General features: G+C 37.2%; 1 protein-coding gene across 2 annotated transcripts in view; it reads right to left on the bottom strand.

The window, feature by feature from the left end:
* TNNI3K (TNNI3 interacting kinase) overlaps window positions 1–18,505 on the bottom strand; it is a 280,278-nt gene that overhangs the window by 36,146 nt on the left and 225,627 nt on the right. For both annotated transcript variants that reach the window (XM_087820522.1, XM_016216806.2), the window contains 2 exons: window positions 15,065–15,124; window positions 11,866–12,035 (listed from right to left, as the gene is read on the bottom strand). In XM_087820522.1, the coding sequence (XP_087676648.1) occupies window positions 11,866–12,035; window positions 15,065–15,124 (230 nt within the window). The remainder of the gene's footprint in view (window positions 1–11,865; window positions 12,036–15,064; window positions 15,125–18,505) is intronic.

Below are 18,505 nucleotides of genomic sequence, written 5' to 3'. Positions count from 1 at the left end.
TTTTCACATGCTCCTAACTTTAAGGTTGGGCGCCTTTGTTCAGTGTGAAATCTCCAAGCCTTTCTCCTTTCTGTAGCAGTCAGAAGGGCTGGAGGCCCCACGCGAGGTTTGTCAACTGATGGCTAGGTGGCACTAGAGAGCAAAGCAACTAGAAAAGAGCCCTAATATTGCCTTCGGTCCCCATCAGCTGAAAGGGAGTTCTTACTTAAAGCCCTATAACAACCAGCACAGATTATTTCCACTTCTGATGATATTTAGGATACCAGCAGCATGAAAAGCAGAGGCCACTAGCAATCAATTTATAGACTTTTTATTTTTTGTATGTATGTGTACATATGGGTATTGTTTGCTTATTTCACTGTAGTGCACGTGGGCCTGTGATGAAGAGATTTTGTGTGAACATAAATAGTTAGCTATGTTTATTTTTTGGACCTCCATGCAAATAGTTTCAACTTCCTGCAAGACCCCTCTCCACTTTCCTTAATTTCTCCTCCTTATTAGATGACATTCAGGTACTTTCACACCGTCATATCAACATGAATAGCTATTTTCTCTCTAAACTCCATACCCATGACATTAATAATTTTTCTGCTTTTGTTCATTAAAAAAACTTATCAGCACCTCAAGATTTTAGCTTAAAAAGAAAGAGATAAAAGACAACTGACAGGCATCCTGGCACTTGCTTAGATTCTAGCTGCTCTCTTTTGGCTTTTATATTTTTCCAGTGTAGGCGCTTAATGAGCTTGATATACGACCTTCAACAAGTGTATGTCACATAACATTATACATCTTGGAGGTAATAACTATCCCAGAAAAAGGCCTGTCTTGTTCCTAGATTAGGCAAGCCATGTCTTGCTTTCTTCTTTATATAAACAATGTGAGCAATGCTTGTCTAACTTAAGTCAAGTGAGTTAGTAAGGCAACATGTTCTACAAGCTCAAAAAACATTGTTGAAGTAAGAGTTAGATATTAATGTGACGTTTTGATAAATACTGTGGTCTTTTATAAATTCTATAGATGTCATATTTTTAAAAAAAGATATCTTTATTGATTTCAGAGAGAAGAAGGGAGAGGGAGAGGGAGAGAGAGAAACATCAATGATGAGAGAGTTGTCATTGATTGGCTGCCTCCTGCACACCCCCAACTGGGGATGGAGCTCACAACCCAAAAATGTGCCTTGATCGGGAATTAAACTGCGATATCCTGGATCCTAGGTCGATGCTCAACCACTGAGCCACGCCCAAATGGGTGATGTCATATTTTAAATCAATATTTAATAAGAAACTGTTAAGGAAGCCAAAGATGCTATATTTTTATAATTTCCTTAAATTTATAAATCTTAAAATTATTCCCATATAGAATCAGCTAAAAGATTCTGGGCTTTCATTATATTTTTAAGTTAGAAAGGGAAGCATTGTTCTTCAATTCTAGAAATAAAAAAATCATGAAATCCTCATGATTAAATAGTCGGTCTATTTGTTGTCCCAAAACATCTGCTAAAAGGTTCTTTAAAAAATACAGTGAATGTAATTGACTATGGTAGCAGAGAATATATTTATGAGTAAGTGAAAAAAGTCGACTTTTACAATGTAGTTCATAAAGAAATCATACTAAAATAGAGTTAGCTATAAAACTGGTCCCCAAGTGTCTAGAAGGAAAGAGTCTGTCCTTTTATATATTATAATTGGTTTTTGCTGTTTTAGAAATATGACCAGGGAGTCAGGCTGGTTTCCCGAGGCATGATTAAAGAAGACAGGGAGGGTAGGCTGAGGCCATGGCATGCGAGGGAATGAGGCAGCAGATGTGGTTTGTTGTGCTCAGGTTAGGTCTATCAGTGTAGGCAGCTGATTATAAAGATCTGTTATGAGCAGGCATAAGCTGAGGTAAAGTGGCTAGGATCAGAGGTAGTTAGAGTTAGAAGGGAAATATTCCCTGCATAGCCTGAGAGGGCACTGTGTTCCCTTGGATCTGAAACAGCTTCGGAGCGAGGCGGTTCAGCACTCTGGACAGCTCCCAGCTGATTCCCTTAAAGCCAAAACCAGAGGCTAGAAGTTCCTGCTTCTTATGATGGTTCAAACACGGTCACGCTCAGTCTCCAGAGACAGCATGGTACAATGAAAACGACCAGACAGGCCCAGAAACAACTATTAACTACCCTTTTCCATTATATAGTTTTATATAAATTACTTAAATCATTTGAGTTTCAGTGTTGTTTTTTTAACCTGAAAAATGAAAATCATGAGGCTTACTTAACAAGATTGTTGTGAAAACTGAGTGGCATAATGTTTGTAAGGATCTATCATGATCATTCATTTTTTTCAAACAGGTGTTTAGCACCTACCATGTGCCAAACACTGTTCTGAGTATTGGAGATACAGCATCAAAAAGGAGAGAAATTCCTGCCTTTGTGACATTTACAATTTGGTGTAGATGCCAATAAAATGATTGGTTAAAACGATAATTCCAGATGAATGTAGGGGTATGAAGATGCTCTCATATTGATTCTTGTTGGTCTAAAGCTTGAGTTTTATTGGACCGATGGGGAAACACAGCATGGGCCCAAGTAAAGTGGGAGGTCAGATAAGTAACACAGTATGAAGCAAAAATCTTCAAAGCACAACCCCAGGGTGAATCAGGAAATATTAAATCCACTGTTAACATGGAGATGCAGAGGATAAGTCTCCTATTTCATCCTTGGCTCCTGATAAGGTGAGAAAATTGAGAAATAAAATATTTACCCTGAGAAGTCTCATCCACAAGCCCACACAGATATAAGTTTGAGAACAAAAATATTACTACATGTGTTTTATAAAAAACTCTAAGTTGAAGTTTTAAAGTGGTCCAGAGGGGGTAGTTTCCATAGACACTCAGCAAAAGCAAGAACAAATTATTTGTGAAGTCAGCTAGACCAAATAAGAGGGAAAAAAGTTGTCAGAGATAAAGTTCTAAGGAACACAAGCTCAAAATACAAACAAAAATTTCAAAATACTAGATAACATGAGGAGCAAGAATTAGCAGAAGCAACAAACTACATTATTAGATTTATAAAGACTACAGAGATTGAAAATATCAGATATTCAAATATAGAATAGAAAATAAATATATGTGAATACAAAAGCAATTAAAAGCATGTGGAAAAAACACACACAAACATTTCCAAAACTGTCCAGTCAAGTTTCAAAAAAAAAAAATTTAACTTCTACAAATAAAATAAAAATTAGAAATGAATTGAAATCATATTAGATCTAACTACTGAGAGTATAAGTTAACTGGAAGATAGTATTAGGATGGGAAATAAATATAAAAGAAAAGAAGAGATGGAGAAATTTGAAAAATAGAGTAAGAAAATCTAAAAGTTCCAGAATTAGAAAATAAAGAACATGGGGTAAAGAAATACTAGAAGAGGTAGTGCTGAATATTGTCCAGAATGTATGAAAGATGTCAATTCTCAGATTCTATACACCCAACAAATTCAAAGCAAGAAAAAGAAATTAAATCTATAATTATGCACAACATAGTTAAATTGTAGAGTACCAAAGACAACGAGAAGTTCTAACAGCAGTTAGAAAGGGCAGGTTGAAAATAAATTACAATTAGAATCACAGATGAAATATTAACAGGAACAGGTCAGAATGTAGGAAAATTCAGAATGTATTTTCTACAGGAAAATGTAGAATGTATCTTGAAGGATCAGTAGGGAAGTAATTAAGCACCTCAAATCCCACATCCCCTAACATATCTTTAGAGAAAGGAGGAAAAATCGGTTTCAGATGTTTACTTCCTTTTTTTAAAGTCCTCACCCAAGGGTATGTTTTTATTGATTTTTAGAAAGAGAGAAAAGGAGAGAGAGAGATTGACGTGAGAGAGAAACATCAATTGGTTGCCTCCTGTGCTCACCCCAACTGGGGATTGAACCCCCAACCTAGGTATGTGCCCTGACCAGGAATGGAACCTGCAACCCTTTTGGTATATAGGACAATGCTCCAACCAACTGAACCACCCTGCCAAGGCTCAGATGTTTACTTCTAACAGAGTCATGTTAAAGAAAATTTTAAAGATACATTTGAGGAAAATGAGAATGATCCAGGAAGAAGGTGTGAAATGTAAACATAATTATCAATGAAATAGTAAAGATGGGTAAGTCTAAATAAACCACAGCTGTATAAAACAAGTAAACAATATCTAAGATGTGGAATTTTTAAAATATTGTGATTAAAGTAAGGACAGAAATGTATAATTCAGGAGGGAATGATTTGCAACTAAAATGTTCTAGGATCTCTCTTTTGTTTAGGAGTAGAAAAAATATACTAAATATGGAATGTGTTAAATAATGTGTTAAAGTTTCTAGGGTACCCACTAAATAATAGAAAAATAGAGTGCATAGGCAAATAATCCTAAGAAATACAAACAAACAAAATGGGTAGGGTAAGAAAAAATACAGAGAATAAAATAATATAGTAACAATGAATTCAAACTATTTCAGCAATCACAATGACTGTAACAATTAATATGACAAAAGGTGTATAAATAACTCACAGATTATAAAATCTAACTAAAAGATATTAAAGAACATCTAAATAAGTGTCAAAATGTAGTATGTTCATGAAAAGGGAGATTCAGTATCATAAAGATGTCAGATCTTCCTATATTGACCTACAGTTTTAAAATATCTATAACCAAAATATTTTTTTGCTGTGGAAAATGCAAGCTGATTATAAAATTTATATGGAAGATGCAAAACCCAAGAATGGTTAAGAATAGCTAAGATAAGACCTGCCCTACAGATATTAGGGCTTGCAATTTAAATTGTGTAGTATTGACACAGGGGTAAACTAATATCCCAATGCAACAGAATAGAAAAACTGAAAACAACTATCTAAGTGTGGATCCTTGATACAGGAAAGAAGTACTATAGCAGATCAGTTGGTAAAGGAATGCCTATTCTTTTTAAGAAGGAAGGAAAAAAAGTTCATAATCATTACTTCATATTTGTTCTCCATCCTGTTCTCTTTATATCAGAACTATATCTCCATCATATACCTCTTCAATGAAACCTTTCTTAACTATCTCAACTCAAAGCAATTTTTCCTTTTATAAACACACTGGGAATGAATGTTCCAGTCATTTCTCTTCTCACACATTTTAGGTACCTACATTCTATACTTTTCTTTATTAAAAAGAAATAGGTGGACATTTAATGCCTTAATGGTGAGGGGTTGGGGTGGAACGAAGCTTGAATTAGCTGGTCATTCATTATTTTTTGACAAAAAAGAGATTTAAAATTGATAGAACTGCTAGGAGTAAAAACTTTCATAGCCCAATTAATGATTCCCCTAATTTATTATGAATAAAATTTTTAATATTTCTACATACAGTTAAATTATAAATGGGATATTGTGGGCACATGAATAAAAACAAAAAAAGAAGAAAATTTCTGTCTTTATACTATTTATGAGCTAGTGGGGAAATAAAAAATAAATAATTACAATATAAGACAAAATAATGTAGGTACATAAAATAGCACAAAGCACTGTAGCCCTTGGTAAGGCCTGGGTGGGGATGGGATAGCCCCAAAAAAGGCTCCCTCATGATATAGTGATTGAGCTGATTGAGATACTACTGAGGGCTGATTAATATTTTGACAAGATTGAGAGGGTGTTGAGGTTAAAATTTAGAATACAGGAGTAGGTTGGCAGCAGGTAAAACATAGGGCACGCATGAGAAATAGTAGAACTTCTAGTTTGTCTGTAATGTATGTCACCAGAGATTCTATTGTTGTATTGTGTAGGGTAATTATTTTGTAGAATTATCCAAAATATTGTACAAGTTAAACACTAAAGGGCCACTAAACATCAGGGCCACTAAACATCACTCACACCTTCCTAGTCATTGGGACTACCAACCAATGCCTCACACAGTGCCCCCCAATCCTAGAATGCATTTGAGAAGCCACAGGATCACTCTCTGCCTAGCACCAGTGGGACATATGATGTTCAGTGAGAGTTAAAACTGAAAACGTGTATGATTGACCCTTTTGGATTCCAGGAAGAGACATTTGCACTTAAATTTTAGAGGCAATGGAGAATTACTGATGGTCTTAAAGTAGGGTAATGACATACTTTAGTTCTATAGAAGTAAGAATATGCTGGCAGTGGGTGGGTAGGTGGATTCGGGAATGGGGAAGCTGGGAGGGGAGATAAATTAGAGACTGTACAAAGGAAGCAGATCAACCAAGGCTGGACATATCTGAGGGTTCACTGTGTGCATGAACGTATGGATGTGTGTATGATGGGTGTGTGTGTTTGTTAGAGGGGGAAGGGAGGGAGGGGGAAAAGAGAGAAAGAGAGAGGGAGGGAGGGTGGAAGCCATGGATTGTGTGAAATCACAAGAAAACTCACGAAGAGGAGGGAAGCAAAGTGGAAGTTCACAGTGATCAGGAGCACGATGCTGAAACTACTGGCTGTGGTGAGCGGGCAAAAGAAATAAATTCAAGATGAAGGAGGATTTGGAAGAAAAAAGAACATTTAAGGAGCCTGAGGGAAGTTTCAGTACAAAAAAGCACATAAGAGAGGTGCTATTAAAGAGAGGAGTATCTGACCTTCGGTGATAAGGAGGAGACGCTACTGGTTTTATTTGATAAATCTCTGCTCCACACCAGCAAATGGGCCAGATCCTCTCATGGCTGCTTTTTTTTTTTTTTCCTTTCTTTTTCTTTTTTCATTTCTTCTAGGAACATCAGTTTCATGATGCTATCATCTTACTCATTTGCTGCGTTCCAGAAACACTATGTGTAAATTAAAATTTTATAACTTATATTCAACTTTTATAAGTTGAACTGCATTTTAAGCGCACTACGCAAGGTTTCTATTTAAAGGAACCCTTTGATGGGCCCTTTTGTAATGTGAGAAATTAATTCCAAATGTATGTGTTTTACAGTTCCAAACTCTGTATGTCTGGTTTTCTTCTCCTGGACAGCTAACTAGGTCATAGCGTTCTATTCTCAGAGCCCAGCCCCACACAAACACTAACTGGCTTTCGCATCTGAAAGGTTGAGTATCACTTTGCCACTTCTAAATTTACAGGATATAATCCATGTACAAGATGGGAGATTTTAGACCCTGTGGGAGGAGCAAGTGCCACATGCTTAGTTTTCCAAATATATCTAGAGACACAAAATATTTGAAATGAAGCAGAACTTCAGGCGTGCCTTTCTCAATCTCAGATTTAATCAATGTGTCGTTTCACAAAGAATTACTGAATTCCTATTACCTGTGGGGAAAATATCTGACACATGTCCCACCTTGACATTTATTTCATAAAAGAAAATAATAATCACTGAAAACAAATATGCAAACAAACAACAACCAAAACCCCCATCAAATCAAGCATTACAGAACTATAGGCTGTAAACTTTATAACCAAAGTTGGAATATATAAATGCACCTCTTTAAAGACATTTGTTGAGGGCTCTGAGACCCAGAATTGGGAACATACATTAGTCAGAACTCCAGGCCAAATCCTGTCCTCATTTTTTAAAAGCATGATGCCAGGCTAAAAATTACACCGTGTGTGGTTTTAATGAATAGTTAGAATGCCTCTTAGATCAGAGTTGCTAGTACACTGCAAGGACTTTTGGGAGAGAGCCCCAGGTAATGAGCCTTCACAGTGTTCTCCTTTGGTCACAGCTGCTGTTTCACCGAGGCTCACACTTTCCCCTTCCATTTATTCTATCAGTTGCATCTCCTTCCCACGGAGTGACTGGCAGCCTAGCAGCGGAGCATCTCTTCTAGCATGCGCCTCATACTCAGATGTATATTGGAATCACCTGGGAAATTTGAAAGATTCTGATGTCTGCGTGTCACCCCCATGGATTCTGGTTTGATTGGTCTTGGGCATTGGCGCCTGTAAAAGCTCCCCAGGGGATTCTAATGTGAAGCCAAAGCAGGGAGCCATTGTCTCCCAGGCTGTTAAACTCAGGGCTCTGTTGGAGTCAGTTCATCGGTTCCTGCATCCTCAGGCTCTTTGACTTTAAGAACCTATTGATCTCTTGTCTCACTTGCTCTGTCTTTCATGCACACAAGCTGAAAAGCCAGGCTTGGGAGGACTAGCTGAAATCTTTCTCTGACCGACTTCCAGAAGAAACTGGAAGAAGTTTAGCAGATACAAGTACTGGCAAAATAGATCAAGTTTCTGATAAGTGCCACCTCCTGTGCCAGATAAATTCTGAAAGCATAGGAGAGTCCTGGGTGAGAATTCCCACTCTGCCTCCATAGCCTTAGAAAGTTGCTTACCTTTTCTGAGCCTCAGCTTCCTCATCTATAAACATTTGAATACTTACTCCCTAAGGCTCACTTAGACAACTCTTTAAAGTGTTTAAAATAGTACCCAGCATGCAGTAGATGCTCAATAGTGATAGCTACTTAAATAGAATAGAGAAAATTGTTAAAGTTCGTTGACTGATTATGCTCCAAATTAATAATAATTATAATTTATGGAGCCAATTTATCCAATTCTTTATGAAACTTCTTTTTTTTACATATTGACTTTGTACCAATCACACTGCTAGATAGTAGGGATACAGTTATGAATACAACAGATATTCTTATCTTGGAGAATCTTACACGGTAGGTAAATGCTTTACCTATTCTGGAGTTCATTTCAAGTAATCCAAAGACTGAGCTTGCTAGAGGGTTGGTATAACTAGTGAACCTATCTTCCATGCACACTCACAGCAAATACTCAGAGTGTACTAGGCTATTAAGGGAAATTTGAATCAAGTAGACAGACATACACTTATCAGAGCTTCATAACAGTCGTGAAGGGAGAGGAGGGTATAAAATACCTTATAAGATTATCAAAAGCTGCATCTCAAAAAACTTAATGGGTTTTTCTTACCCCATCCAAGCAATTTTATGAGGAGTGGTATACTTCCCTGGGTAGAGAAGCTATGTTCTCTCCACCCTCAACTCACCCAGTTGGGAGCGCTATGTGCCTCCCACGCTGGGTAGCTGTCTGTGTACTGTAAGTTGTGTGACTAACCTACATTGTAGGGACTCATATCCTTTGTTTGGGTCTGCTGGTATCTTTCAATCAATCACTGACTCCCGTGACAATACTGCCTCTCCCAAAAACAATCACAAGAGCTGGTAAATAACTTGCCCAAGGTCACTGAGCTCGTAAATGGTAAGGCCACAACTGAGCCTCAGATCTGTCTGACTCCACAGCCCATCCTCTTAACCTCTACCTCAAGCAGAGAAACCTCAGGTCACTGTGCTTTGGAAACATCAAAATCTGACTGTTCAGAGGATTAATTTTAAAACCACAAGCAAAGAATAAGAAGATCAGCTGGAACTAGAAGGCAGTATTGTGACTGAACCTAATCTAATCTTGGCCTGTAAGCCCCTTATGAAATTATGCTAGAGACTGGAATCCAATAAAGCAGTATGTCCAGTTTGCCTGGTTATCAATCAAACTTACTGATACTTAATCTCATGACATTGCTAGATTAGAGGCTTCATGATTCAGATTCTCATCTCTTCAAAGCTGCAGCTACAACTCTTTCGTTAGACCAGGACTAAAACGACTGCAGCTAAAAAGGCAACAGTAGCAGTTTGTAGATAGTGTCAGATCCTTGCAAACGCCAGATAATCTTTCCCCACCTTAATGATAAATATTTTTACTCTGATGATGGTGTGTGTGAGTGCACATGGGTGATGGCTCATGAGTAAATGCTCTGAAGTTCGTGTGGAAGGACAGAGATTTTAAGCTGGTGTATTCTGATTTTCCATGGGTTGTAGTGCACACTTTTTAGGGTATTCACTGGGCTCAGAGTGATTGCCTTTCTGCTTCCCATCCAGAACAAGGGTCCCTAGCCACCATGTTATATTCATGAAATATGACCCTACCTCCCCTTCAACCGCATTTGCTTAGACCAGAGGTGGCCATTTGATCCATAAAGGGCCAACCACATTCTCTCTTGTGGCAGATTGCATTTATTCCTAATTTATTATGCTTTTTGTTTCTATGTCCTTTGCCATGTGACTTTGCAGTTCTTCCCACTGGAGGTTGGGTATATTTTCTCTCCCTGTTGATGTTGGGCTCAGCTATGTGACTTGCCAAAGGAATGTCACAGGATGCAAACTGAACAAAGGCTTTAAATGTGCATGTGAAGTTGGGCTTGTCCTCTTGAGTTCCTAGTGTGTGTCCATGAGAAGAACATGCCTCGGGTATGTTCTGGTCCAAAAAGAGGAGAGATACAGGGAGCAGACCTGGATACAACCTCCAGCTCGCTGTCAAGCCCACTTAAAACCAGCCCACAGACACACGAGCAAGAAATAAATGCTTATGGTTGTATATCCTTGAGTTTTGGCATGGGTTTTATATAGAAGTATTGTGCCAATAGATGACCAATATATATCTTAAAACTTTACAGTTAAACTGAGAGAAAAAGAGACTATCTATTGGGAACTGGGGCATGTAAATGGAAGAACTCATGATAGAACAACGTTGAACTATTTTTCTCTTTTTCCAACTTGCCGATTTGCTTAAATTTTTTTGGCTTTTTTTTTTTTTTTCATTTAAGTGAAGTTCACATGACAAAATTAATAATTTTAAAGACAAAATTCAGTGACATTTAGCACATTCACAATGTTTTGCAGCCACCACCTCTATCTAATTCCAAAATATTATCATCACCCCAAAATAAAACCCTATACTCATTAAGTAGTTACTCCCAATTTCTCCCTTCCCCTAAGCCCCTTGCAACCACCAACCTAATTTGTTTTTATGGATTGACCTATTGTTATGGACTGAGTTATGTCCCCCTCCCACCAAATTTATATGTTGAACCCTAACCCCTTATTTGACTCTATTGGAGATGGGCTTTTAAGGAAGTGATTAAGGTTAAATGAGGGCAGAAGGGTAAAGTCCTGACCCCATAAAACTGGTGATCTTATAAAAAAATGGAAAGAATTCAGAGCTCTCTTTGCCATGTGAGGGCACAGTGAGAAGGTGACCATCTGTAAGTCCCATCAGAACCCAACCATGCTGTCACATTGATGGCGCCAAACATACTGTGAGAAAATACATTTCTATTGTTTAAACCATCTAGTATATGGTATTTTGTTATGACAGCCCAAACTGACTAATATACCTATTCTGGATATTCACATAAATATGGTCATACAATATGTGACACCTTTGTAGACCAATATGTGACACCTTCTCTCATTCAGCATGTTTGCAAGGTTCATCCATGTTGGAGCATGTATCAGTACATCATTCCTTTATATGGCTGTATAATAGGCTATTGTGTGGATACCACATTTTGTTTATCTATTCATCTGGTGACAGATATATGTGTGGTTTCCATCTTTTGGTTATTGTGACTAGTGCTGCTATAAACATTTGAATAGAGGTATTTGTTTGCGTACTTGCTTTACATTCTTTTGGGTATATACCTAGGAGTGGAATTGCTGGGTCATCTGGTAATTCTAGAATGCTGACCTTTTGAAGCTCAAATCTACAAAACTGTTTCTTAGTTCTTACACAAATAATTCTTCCTTGGATTCTGTAGGACAACCCCAGAGTACTTTCAACAATTTTCCTTTGTTATTGTAGCTTGACAATTCTTGCTTAAGCTAGAGTTAATTGCTATTACTTGAAACTTAGAGAAACTAAACTAAGAAATAATAAAATTTCTAATTTTTGGTCATTATTTTTTTAAAATGGGCTCAAAATCTCCTCTGTCAAAGTTTGCCACAGGGTGGTAAATCCCCTGTTGATACTAATCAAATTGGGTAGCTATCTTGATGAGATTTTGGGACCTGACTTGCCTGTGAGACTGTTGCTTAGATTATCCCTTACCTTTGGGACCAGGCAGCATAAGATCGTGCATTTAGAGCGTATTCCAATTCAAAGCGACTCCGTAAAGCTGCCACGTGGCTCCGGCCAGGCCCTCCCTTGCTCACCAGGCAATCGGAAGACGAGGAAGGTGAGAGAGACCCACTGCTGTTACTCGATGCGGGAGACATCAGCTGAGGGGAGGAGCAGGAGCAGTTGCAATCATTTAATAAATCCAACAAGCTTAAAGGCATAGAGTAGAATATGGCCTTATTTTAACCTTCTATTCTAGAAGTTTTCATATTTTAATTTCTATTCCTCTCAGCTTGCTTCTGGCTTTTCCTTTCGGCCTCTGATGGCAACATCTGGCTAGCTTAATTTACTTTTGCGACCTAGTTCTATACTGAGAGCTGGCCCATTAAATTTATGCTCATTTTTTTCAGAAAAGAGTAGGCTCAAATCAGATTCATGAAATAGATATTTAGAACATTATTATTTAATGGTTAAAATTTTTTTCTAAATTTTTTACTATGGTGATAAGATTCATGGCAGAGTTCCTTTAACTTATAGCTTTAAATTATTCCCTTTACATAAAACTATTCCCTTTTCATAAAAGGGATTTACACACTTTTCCAAGAATACGTCCATTTTATAAAATGAGGAATACTTTCATGTCTGGCAAGCATGAGAACTAAATAGAGTTGTTGTGAAAGACTTTTTAAAAATAGTTACAAATAGTTAAGTATAGCTAGAAAATAAAAATACGTGAGGAGAAAATGAGAAAGAGGAAAAACAGGAGAGTAGTTTTCTTGAGTTTTGACAGTCTTGCTGTTTATGCATTCTACCTAACCCAGCTGAGGACACCAGCTCTTTTGACATTATAATTTCATAAGACATGTAGATGGTAGACTTTGGTTTTTAAAAAATAATATATGTAAATTCTAGGCTTTTCATAGTAGCCAAGGCATTTCTAAGTAAAGCTCTGAGAATCATCTGATGCCGGTGTTGAAATGAACCTTCAAACTCTACAATATTTGAATCTCTCCTGTGTATCATTTTTAAGCCAGCCAGGTGGGCTGATAAGGAACCTCCAGTGATGGGGAGCTTACTGCCTCCAGATTCATTTATTTATCTTAGGACAGCTATATCCATTAGAAAGCTCTTCCTCAAAGTAAACCAAATCTACTACTGCACTTCATTTTCATCTGTCGGCCCATAGGAAACAAGGCAAATCCCTTTGCCATATGATAGTTCTTCAGATATTTAAAAACAGCTGTTGGACTCATCCTAATTTTCTCTTTTCTGGGACAAGCATCTGTGCTTCTTTTAAATGGTTCTCAAATACATGACTTTCAACCCATTCTCCATTTTGATCTCTCTTTTCTAAAATTTTTGTCCCAGTTTTAAATATCCCTTTAAAAGGATATAACCAGGTACTATTTTGTTTGGCCATCTCAGAACAGAGATAAATGATCACATCCTTTATTTTGCAGCAAGACAGCTACTTCATATTCCAACTCGCAAGGGGCATGTTCTCTAATAATATTCATGATGCTCCTAACAATATATTCGCCATATGACAATTATACTATTGTTTCTTTGTGTGTGATATTATATTTATTCCTGTTTAATTTATTGTCATTAGACATGTCCTATTGCTGCATCCTCCAAGATATTCTAAACTTCTGCTTTCAAGTATTTACTACTATCTTTTTCAACTTTCTTATATTTGTAGATGTGAGCAGTGACTTCTTGACCTTGGTCTAAACCACTGACTGAAAAGCTGAAAAGTAGAGAGGACAGAGCCTTATGGAACTTCCATAAGTCAAGCTCCTTAAAGGTGATTCTGGTCCATTAATTAGTGTAACCTAGTCCAGCAAATGCTCTTTGCATATTGTCCATAGTTATTCATCTTCTCCACTAGAGGAGATTGTGCTAAGAGGTTTGGTCAATATAAGAAGACAAACTAGTTTAGCAGATCTTACCATTGTCCCTGTTCCTGGAATGTACCTTGTGATCTAATTGGATATATCCCCAGGCTTGGAGCAAATTTGTCCTGTCAAACATGAAGTTTCAAAGTAAGAGAGTGCTTGGAACTTAAGCCTTAAAGGCATCTCTCAACATCCAAGGCCGAAGCTCTTGTTGGTCAGGTGCCCGAAGCCCCACCAAATACACTACTTCTCCCCACGTTTTATTTTCAGGACCGAAGAGGAGGGAAAGGAAGTTTTAAGTCTAAGGACTGAAGCTTCCTTCTACATAAAAGGCTACCATTTTAGAAGTTCTAGCAAAGGAACATGAGAAGGGTCATCACTGCAGATCACTGCAGGCTGCAAGTGCAGACCCTTTCTACTAGACTAGATTCCAGTGGCTTTGTTGAGACATTTTTTTCTTTTTGTTTTGAAAGAAAACTTTCTTTGACTAGTTCCACTTTGGGATTTAGTTGGGCAATCTCAGGCTGATGCTGTTTGCCCCCATTTTATGCCCCTTCTCTTCATATGTGCTTGTATATGTTGGCCTGTATGTGTGATGTTCATTCCCCTCTCTTATAACACTCATTTGCATTTGCGAATATATTATTATTTTTGAATTAGTGCTCATGTTTTAGCTTCCTTGCCTATTTTCAAATGCTATCGCCTTGCCAGGTGTATAGAAAATTGGGGTAATTATAGAGAAAATTAAAGCAAACAGCTCCTTGATATTAAGGGAAGAAAATTCCATTAACCTGATTACCAACATATATCGCTATACCCAATATATGTGTGGTATAAAAGCAATGTCTCCCAATTAATTTATGCACTAATTGTAGTTATAATTTTTCCTTTTCTCATTGAACATAAATGACAATGGCTTAATATTATAGCTTAAGTTTCACTGTATGTAGGAATGTGTATAGAGAAAAAATTAATTTAAATAATTACCTTCTAACATATTTGTTATATTTTCACATTTCTACATATCAATTTTTTAACCTGGGTATGCCTGTGTCCATTTGCCTGTCTGGTTATTGTTGAAAGAGCCTCCAATTGACTCTGGATTTGCCTTTGTCCCCATAGATGCAGTCAATTCTACTCCACTCTCTGAGCTTAATTAACAGGGTAAAACAGAATGGAGTTATGGTCCCTCATACTCTTTCTTTCCATAAGCACCATCTTACCTGCATTTCCCAACCTCCTTGGACATTCAGTTTTTTTAATGAACACATTTCAGAAGCTAAATTACTTACCTCAATGTTGCAGAGACACTCTTCTAATTTGGTAACAACTTCAGAAAATTCCGGTCTTCCCTGTAAAATAAAGAAAGGACTTGTTTCCCCAAAGAATAAAAGAGGCAACTCTCCTTGGATTTTAAAATTGGGTATTTGCATTTGTAAAGAATGAGATAAACAATAATGTATATTTTTTATTTAAAATACACTTGTATTGAAGTGTTAATTGAATGTTCCTTTGCTGTTCAAGGAGGAATGTTGAGTCTCCCTCTGATAAGAGTTTTAAGTCAGAATTTGCAACTACATTCAGATAATAAAATAGTGGAAAAGCTTTAATTAGCTTTGCATGTTTTTAAATGGCAGGTTTTCCTCTTCAAAATGAAAGAATAAAGTGAATGCTAAAAACTATTAACTACCTCTGTGCCATGTACTGTACAATGTGTCTATAGGAAAAGAACTACTAAAGCTAATTTTATAATTAGCTTCACTTTTGAAAATGCCATCTCAGATTCAAAGCTAAGATCAATAGAAACCTCATGACCGTGTCCTAATTTATGGGTTTAAGATAAGCTTTTTATTTTCCGAAAGTGCCATTAAAGACATTGTCCATTATGTCTCGGTGTCTGATGAGTTTGGTTAAACAAACATTTATCATAATATGACTCTATTTCATGCTTTGTTCTAGTTGCTAGGAATATAAAAATGATTATGAATCCATGAAAAAAAATTCTTGGAATTTTTGAAAATGTTGGTCTCTTTTGGAGAAATTATATACCTCCTTTGTCAGATCCTAAGGACTACATAACCCGTCAATTCTTCTTTTATGAAACTTTCGCTGCCGGGAGGTAGGTAGCCCAATTGAACATTCAGGTGCAGTAACCAACTAATTTAGATTTTTAGTAGAACAATTTCTCCTTTAATATTGAGCCCTTCCCTGAGGACACTGCTGCTCCACAGCCCTCCCAAGTGGAAGCTGTTTTCTCTCGCCTATTCCTTGTACCTCTAGATTGGTCGGGGTGGCGATAGGGCAAATGGGGCTCTGTGTCTTCCTTATTTTCAAATGATTTCTCCTCTAAAAACCACCACCTTTTCCAGCTGAGCCACTCTCCCTCATCCTTGGAAGGTTTTAGTGTCATTGCTCACTGTCAGGCTCTCTAACACTGTTCTCAGGGTTTTTCTTTTCTATGTAGATAACCATTACAATGGCCTGGCCTCTGGGCTCCTTGGGCTCCTCTTTTGCAATGATCCGGTCCTCCACCTTCCCTTAGTCCCTTAGCTCCCTAGTCACACCTTCAACCATGTTACTAGCAATGCCTGCAACCCCTCCTTGTTCTCTGTCCTCTCTAGTTCCCTCAGGTCACACTCTAGACTCTACTTCTTTTCTTTCTAACTCACTTCTTCTGGGACCATGATGCCAAAAATCTTTGACCACACAAACCATCTTATCTCTTAGAAAAACCAGCCCAGCCAGTGTGACTCAGCGGCTGAGCATCAACCTAGGATCCAGGAGAGCGCGGTTTGATTCCCGGTCAGGGCACCAGCCCGGATTGTGGGCTCCATCCCCAGTGGGGGGCATGTAGGAGGCAGCTGATCACATTATTGATGTTTCTATCTCTCTATCCCTCTCCCTTCCTCTCTAAAGTCAATAAAAACATATTTAAAAAAATGAAAATAAACAAGCCAACTTTTTATTGTGACCATTTTCAAATATGCCCTAAAGTAGAAGAGAATAGTACAATAACTCCTCCATGTATATTTACTCAGGCTTAAAAACCATGCTTCTGCTAATATTGTCCCATCTATCTGTCTACTGTCTAATCTATGTTCCCTGTTTTTCTGTTCATCCTGCAATCTTTTCACTGTCACTCAGGCAACTCATTTTCTCCCTTACTTTGCTTAGATTTCATTGATGATCATAATCAGTTCTTCCACACAGCCTCAACTCCCTTGCCCTATCATTCATTTTGTACACTATTGGAAAAACCCCAGTGTTAATTAAATACATCCTGACTGGTCTTACTCCAAAATTATGATTCTTTAACTTCAAGTGGACCTTCAGCACGGCCTAGAGAGCCTATTACATATTTCTAGCTCACTCACTTCCTAACACTCCAGATGGCTATTTTATACCTTCCTCTCTTTCCTCAAACCTCGTTTCCACTACTACATTGACCACCCACCTATGTCTAAACCCACATAATCTGCTTTCACTTCTATTTCTATAGATGAACTTTGTCTGATTCTATCCATTTTCTTTCTGCTAATCTACTAGAGGACATTGCTCTAACAATAGTTCTCCCTTCTATTTTTTTGTATCATTGATGCTCCCTTTCTATTATTTAATCCCATCAACATACCAACATTACTGTAATTTCTCCTGAGTCAAAAACAAATAAACAACAATAAAATAAAACTCTTGACTCCAATTCTTCCTCAAGCTATTACTCCATTTTTCTGTTCACCAAAATTGCTCTGAAGTCTTGCCTAAATTTGCAGTTTCCTATTCTCCTCCTTTTATCTGCCCTCTACCCCAATCAGTCTTCTATTACACTCTGCTGAAACGGCTCTTGTCAAAGATACAAAGACTTATCTCCTCATCAATAAATTTAATGGTTAAGTCTCAATGCTCATCTTACTTGGAATAGCATTAAATCGAAATAATCAATCCTTTGCCCCTGAAATATCTTCATTTGATTTGGAGGTCTTTAATTTCTTATTATGTTTCTCCTCTCTCACTTGCTAACATTACACTCAGTGTGAAAAGTTAAAAGCTTTTCCTCCAAGATCATGAAAAGACAAGGATTCCTATTCTTTACACTTTTATTCAACATAATATTGGAAGTCCTAGACAGAGCAATTAGACAAGAAAAAGAAATAAAATGCATCCAAATTAGAAAGGAAGAAGTAAAACTATCACTGTGGATGACATGATTTTATATATGTAGGAAACCATAAAGACTCCACCCCAAAACTGTTAGAACTAGTAAACCAATTCAGTAGAGTTTCAGGATACAAAATCAATATACAAAAATATGTGTATTCTACATACTAACAATAAGCTATCATAAAGAGAAGTTATTTAAAAGACAGGCCCACTTACAATTGCATCCAAAGTAATAAAATACCTAAGAATAAATTTAAACAAGAAACTGAAAGATTGGAGCACTGAAAACTATAAGACACGGATAAAAAAAATTGAAGACACAGATAAATGAAAAGATATTCCATACTCATGGATTTGAATAATTAATATTGTTAAAATTTCCATACTATCCAAAGCAATCTATAGGTTCAATGCAGTCTCTATCAAAATTCCAATGCTATTTTTCACACAAAAAAGACAAAAAATCCTAAAATGTATATTAAACCACAAAAGACCCCAAATAGCCAAAGCAATGTTGAAAAAGAACAAAGCTGGAGGCATCACACTCCCTGGTTGCAAACTATATTTTACAGAGC

The sequence above is a fragment of the Miniopterus natalensis genome, chromosome 9 (assembly GCF_054644295.1).
Source record: "Miniopterus natalensis isolate mMinNat1 chromosome 9, mMinNat1.hap1, whole genome shotgun sequence".
In the NCBI taxonomy this organism is placed as follows: domain Eukaryota; kingdom Metazoa; phylum Chordata; class Mammalia; order Chiroptera; family Miniopteridae; genus Miniopterus; species Miniopterus natalensis.
The sequence above is the reverse complement of the archived record's forward strand: the minus strand, read 5'-3'. Positions and strand labels throughout refer to the sequence as shown.